A 6,076-nucleotide genomic window follows, 5' to 3' on the forward strand; every position below is an offset into this window, starting at 1 on the left:
TGCTATGAATAAAACAAAGCAGTAATGGGGCAAAGAAAGACTATAATGGAGGGAGGGAGGGTCTGTATTAAATAGCAGGATCCATCCAGGAAGGCGTCTTCAGAGAGGACTCTCTGTGACTGTTGAGCAGAGAGCTCAATGATGAGAGGAGGATGTCTCCATTTGAAGATCCAGGAAACAGTGTCTCTAACAAAGGCAGCAACAAGTGCCAAAGTTTGGTGTGTCCAAAGAAAAGGGAGTACTGACTTAGCAGGAATAATATAGGCAATGAAATTGGCTGGCCATGGTAGGAATTCAATTTCTCATAAGTGCAAATGGGCATGAATGAAAGAATGAATGATGCCCATGTGACAAAGAGCACTAAATGTTCTTGCTGGAAGTGTCATATCTTTGTAAATCATAGCCTGTGCATATTAAAGTGTGCACAAAACTATCCTGGACAACCTCTTTGATCTGGAGTGTAAGAAGGACTCTACTTTGGACAGGAATGGTTTGGAGTTTGATGTTGCCATTCTGTATGAAGGGAAGATTTGCCAAGTATATTGACTAGTAGGAGAAACCAGGGAGAAGACTAATTAAATCCCTTAGGAAAAGAACTAATTAGTCTTCTTCAGTACTTTAGAATATCCATTTCCAACAGCCAAGTGGTATGTTTATTTTGAGTCCTTCTAAATTGTTCCTTGGACTTCTCAAGTGGCTCAGTGGTAAAGAATACACCTGTCAATGCAGAAGACCAAGGTTTGAGCCCTGGGTCAGTAAGATCTCCTGGAGAAGGGAATGGCAACCTTCTACAGTATTCTTGCCTGGGAAATCCCATGGACAGAGGAGCCTGGCAGGCTATAGTCCACAGGGTCACAAAAGAGACAGATACGACTTAGCTACTAAACCACAACAACAACAAAAATTGTTCCTTAAAGCAGTTCCTCTGTTCAACAGGCCTAGTTATGACTTTGATAATCAAACTGAAGGTACAGAATGAACTCAGAAGAAATAAAACTGCACTAGAGCAACCTCAGATCCTCTTTTTCCCAGTGCATACAACTAGGAAGGGTGTGGCCACTCCCCATGGGTACAGCTGGTCATGTTGCACCAAGCCAGTTGTTCCATAAAGAAACGTTTGCAGCCATGGCCACTTTGTCACATTCACCCACTGACTCGGAATGCTGTTTATCCTGCCACAGGTTGTCAGCCTAGGACTTTGCTGCTGCATCTTATAATTAGAGGATTGAGCTTAAAGTCTGTCCCTTCCTAGGATGTGTCATCTGAAGTATCCAAAGATGAGACTAACTGATGGAAGCAGAGTAGGAAGGGTGAGAAAACTGGGGTGACAACCCTGAGAAACAGAAATGTGGATGGAGGAGAGCTCGCTGCCTACCTCAAGGCCATTGGGCTTTGTCTTGCATTTTAAGCTTTTTGCCCTAATGAACTACTCTATTTTAAACAAGTCAACTAACCTCTTCGGGGCCTTACTCAGTTGCTCACTGCATCACAAGGTTTGCATAAAAGCAATTGTTTTGCAGCCAGCTTTGAGCAGCAAACCCCCATTTTCCAAAGAAATCTCACTAGAAATCCTGGCATCTTGGGGTGTTAAATAGGCTTATTTACTGAATTTTCCCAAACTTCTGAGGCACTTCTGAGGCTCCCTCAGAAATTCTCTTCCAGTTGTCTGGACTGGGCCCCAGGATCTGCCATTGGAACAAATTTCTGAGATGATTTTTCAAGACTTCAGACGCTTGAGGGATCATATTTTGCAAAATTCTTTCCTTGAGTTCTCTGGATTCTGTTTTGAAAAACTACTGGATTAGGTGACCTGCAAGCTCTGTTCCCACTCTGACATCCAATGACCAGATATAAGTACATAGTAAAGTTGGGTGTAACATTTCTACTGAGGGCAGAAAAGAAAAAGTGATTAAATCAGAGGTCAAAAATAGACAACCTGAAGAGTTTTGCTCGGTTAACACAGTATTTTTTAATCAAATTGAGTTTATATTTTAAAACTACCAATTTATGATTTATCTTTTAAAACAAATCAGAAAAATGTGGCAATCCTGAGCCCTCATTCCCAACTGCCTTATTCTTGTTGGAGCTAAATCACAGCTGTCCCTTTGGGGACAGAACTTTGACTTCTGGTTTTCCACAGTCCTCACTAGTCCCTGTTATGCAAACTTCATTTACTCCATCCATCTACATCATATGTAGACATTTGAGTTTACAGCCCTTGAAACTTTAGTTGTAGCATTTGAGTTAGATATAACAAAGGGCTGAGCTTGAACTTTCTTCAGTTGGGAAATCTCAGAAATAGTACAGGCCTAATAAGCCTTAGGTGGTTTGACATTATACTTTCTGGTGGTAGAGACTTGAATTTTAACGTCAGAGAGTCTGTGATTTCTAGATGTGAGTTTGTTTGTTATTTATGAACTTTATCACTACCTGTTTTGATTCACTATTTCTCATAGGTGTGCTGATGTGGGAAGTCTTCAGTGAAGGCAAAATCCCATACGAAAACCGAAGCAACTCAGAGGTGGTAGAAGACATCACCACTGGATTTCGGTTATACAAGCCCCGACTGGCCTCCCAGCATATCTACCAGATCATGAATCATTGCTGGAAAGAGGTCAGTAAAGGAAGTGGTTCCCCCTTCTCCCTCCCCCACATTATAATCTGTAACTTCAGGGTCTGGCCCCATCCCCAAAGAAAGGAACCCTCTCAGAGGATGAGGCAGTAGAGATGACAAAACAGATTAGCAAGAAAATGACGTTGAGCACCTATTAACTGAAGGAGCTCCCTATCTTTAGAAGAGCTGGCAGAGATCTTAAATATTATTTGATTTGCAATGTAATGGTATAAGCCATCAACACACTGTCAGAGAGAAAGAGGGGGTAGATTTGATTACATTTATGTGGGCCTATTTCTGGGATCCTAACTCTACTCCATTTATCTGTCTATTCTTTCACCAACATCACAGCCTCTTGATTACTAAAGCTTTATAGTGAGTCTTAAAGTCAAGGAGTGTCAGTCCTTTAACTTTGTTCATCTTGCTAGTATTGTGTTCACTATTTTGAGTCTTTTACCTTTCCATATAAACCTTAGGGGCCTCCCTGGTGGCTCAGACAGTAAAGAATCCACTCACAATGCGGGAGACCTGGATTCGATCCCTGGCTTGGGAAGATCCTCTGGAGGAGGGCATGGAAACCCACTCCAGTATTCTTACCTGGAGAATCCCCATGGACAGAGGAGCCTGGTGGGCTACAGTCCATGGGATCCCAAAGAATTGGACATGACTGAGTAACTAAGCACAGCACAGCACATAAACCTTAGAGTCCTTTTGTCAGTATCTACAAAATAAGTTGGTCGGTTCCTGTGTTGAATCTATAGATCAAGTTGAAAACAAATGTAATCTTAACAATATAAAGTCTTCCTATACACGAACATGGAATATTTATTTACTTAGATCTTCTTTGATATCTTGTTTTAGAATTTTATATTTTTCCTAGTATAGATCCTGTACACATTTTATGAGATTTATACCCAAATATTTACTTTTTTGATGTTATTTAGCACTTATTTATGTTACATTTTATATATGATTTTATTTCATTCTCTCAACAATCTTATGAGATAGATAATATTATTATCCTCATTTTACAGATAAAAAACTGAGGTTCAGAGACGTTAAGTAACCTGTTTAAGGTCACACAGCTAAGTGGAAAAGCTGAAATTCAAAAGCAGGCCATATTTTGATTCCAAAATGCCTGCTGTTAACAACTAAGACACAATGCCCTCAAATACAATGTATACAGAAGCATATTTTAAAATCAGTAAAAAGTATTGCAGTTTAATTCTGGTTTGCTTTAGAATTAGCTATGACACACAAGTACAAGGAAATCACAGAGTAACCTTTCTTTCTCTTCCTAGAAACCAGAAGACCGGCCACCTTTCTCCAGACTCTTGAGTCAACTGGCTGAAATTGCAGAATTGGGGCTTTAAAAGAGACTCAGTGCTAGGCCACGGGCTACAGATCCTAAGTGGGGGAAGGAGGTCTTCCCTTCACAGAGCATTAAAAGCTGCCACCAGCCCAGGACTCCCCAGAGGCAACTGGCCTGTCGCACCAGTCCCTAAGCTGTCACGGAGGCAACAACCTGCTAGAGGCTGGGCCCAGGGCACAGGCAGAAGGCTCAGCCACTGTACTGGGAATGGGGCCAGAGCAGCAGTGATGTCCCTACCCTTCCTCCAGCCTCTTCTCCTGTGTAATGCACAAACCTCAATCAACAGCTTTAAGGCAACACTTCTTGCACTTCTTAGAGAAGAGAGAGATGGTGTAGGACCCTGGATTATTACCTTCATTATTATTTTAAACATGGACCTAAAGTTCATGGTCAAGGGATTCTTTATTTGACCCAGCAATACAGAATCCCAGAATATGGGGTGAGATGATCAAGGAGCATGACAATTTCTCAAGGAGAACTAGTGAGTTAATTAAAGTCACAAAGAGTAAACTCTGCTTCTGTGATGCTGTCAGCCACAGCTTCCTGCCTCAGAAGATGATGGAACAACTGCTTACCTCAGAGACCGGATATGCTGAGAAGTAGCTTTGTGAGGTTTTACTCATAGAGTACACTGCCACCTCTTGAGGAGAGCATAATGGACTGGGGTGAACAATTCTGATCCCACTGCTGGAGCATTGGGTATCTGGCGTCTGGGAAGAAAGAGGGTGTCAGATGATGGAACCACCTGGTACAAGGAAAGGCCTTAGGTTGTTACCACTTGGATGCTCATCTTTAGTACCAAGTCAAGCAGGTGACTCTGCCTCCCCTTCCATGCCGAATGCTTCCGCAGGCATCCTGGGTGGGAGGGTGGGGAACCATGGCTTCTGTAAACAATCAGACCCCTCTCTGCATTCTTCCATCCTCATCAACAGAGTGCAGACTTGTCCCAGGCACTGTGGCCTGGCAGAGAAACTGAAGCTTGTTTCGGCCCTAGAGATTTGCAACTTCAAGGTTAAGACTTCAAGTCTCCCTAAATTCTAAGGGAGGAACAAGAGGTCTGTTCTTGCTCAAACCATCTGTATGAAAACTGAGTCAGGTACTGAGTCGGGGGCTCCCAAGATGCACAAGGATGCCTCTTGTTATTGAGCACCTCAATATGCAAAGTGAAAATGTACAGAGCTACAGGACTTATCTGCAGAATCTCAGTTCACCCTGAGTTTACACCAACACTGTGAGGTATTATTATAATTCCCATTTTACAGATAATGGAACTTCGGCTTTGAAAAGCTTGGACACCTGCCTGAAGTGACAGAGCTAGAAAGTATTAATATAGAGCCCACCTCTGTCTGACTCCAATGCAGTTTCTCTATTTTTATTCAATACTGCCTCCTACTGAGGGTCAAAGAGATTGCAGAAGAGATAAGTACAGCCGAGGGGAAGAACCAATAAAGCCCACACAGCACCATCAGCAAGTAAAGTTGATCCTGTATAAAGCAGTGTGGTTGTCGATGTAGCCCTCCAACTTGGAATAGGATCTTTATTTCCTCATCTATATCCTCACCTTCATTAGAGTTAATGACTTTGGAGTTATTAAAGGAGTAATTAACCCTTTGATTCACCCAAACCACCAGAGTAATACTGCAAGAAGCTGTTTATAGATGGGCTTCAAAGTGGCTTTAAAAGATTCTCCTGCAGAAGTATAAATACTTCCTTTAATTATCACTTCAACTTTGAACTGGCTGCGGTCTTCTTGGACACTTTCTGGGAAAGGGTATTCCCTGATGTGAGAGAGATTTAATTTTCCTACGGTGTTGAGATAAAACTCTCAGAGTGATTACTGGATGGTGTTGAAGTCAACTCTTTCTAACTCATGTGATATTTTGACTGCCTGGTGATGCAGATGCACAACTTTTAACTATAACTATTGTGACACCGGTAGCTTCAAAATAAAACTATCATTCAGAAGATGACGTTCTTCAAACTTATCCAAAACCATCCCTGTTTACTGTTTTGGCATTTTGTACATTCTTTTTTGGAACCTTTAATTAGAGATGATTTCTGGAACATCAAGCCTAGAAGGAAAACATCAG

General features: G+C 41.8%; 1 protein-coding gene across 1 annotated transcript in view; it reads left to right on the top strand.

Moving 5' to 3' along the window:
• Nucleotides 1-4,744, top strand: part of ITK (IL2 inducible T cell kinase) — a 60,032-nt gene extending 55,288 nt beyond the window's left edge. Inside the window, exons 16-17 of the mRNA XM_055560612.1 lie at nucleotides 2,457-2,614; nucleotides 3,916-4,744. Coding sequence (XP_055416587.1) covers nucleotides 2,457-2,614; nucleotides 3,916-3,987 — 230 coding nt within the window. The 3' untranslated portion in view covers nucleotides 3,988-4,744. The remainder of the gene's footprint in view (nucleotides 1-2,456; nucleotides 2,615-3,915) is intronic.
• Nucleotides 4,745-6,076: the final 1,332 nt, after the last annotated feature.

Source organism: Bubalus kerabau, chromosome 1 (genome assembly GCF_029407905.1).
Source record: "Bubalus kerabau isolate K-KA32 ecotype Philippines breed swamp buffalo chromosome 1, PCC_UOA_SB_1v2, whole genome shotgun sequence".
In the NCBI taxonomy this organism is placed as follows: Eukaryota; Metazoa; Chordata; class Mammalia; order Artiodactyla; family Bovidae; genus Bubalus; species Bubalus kerabau.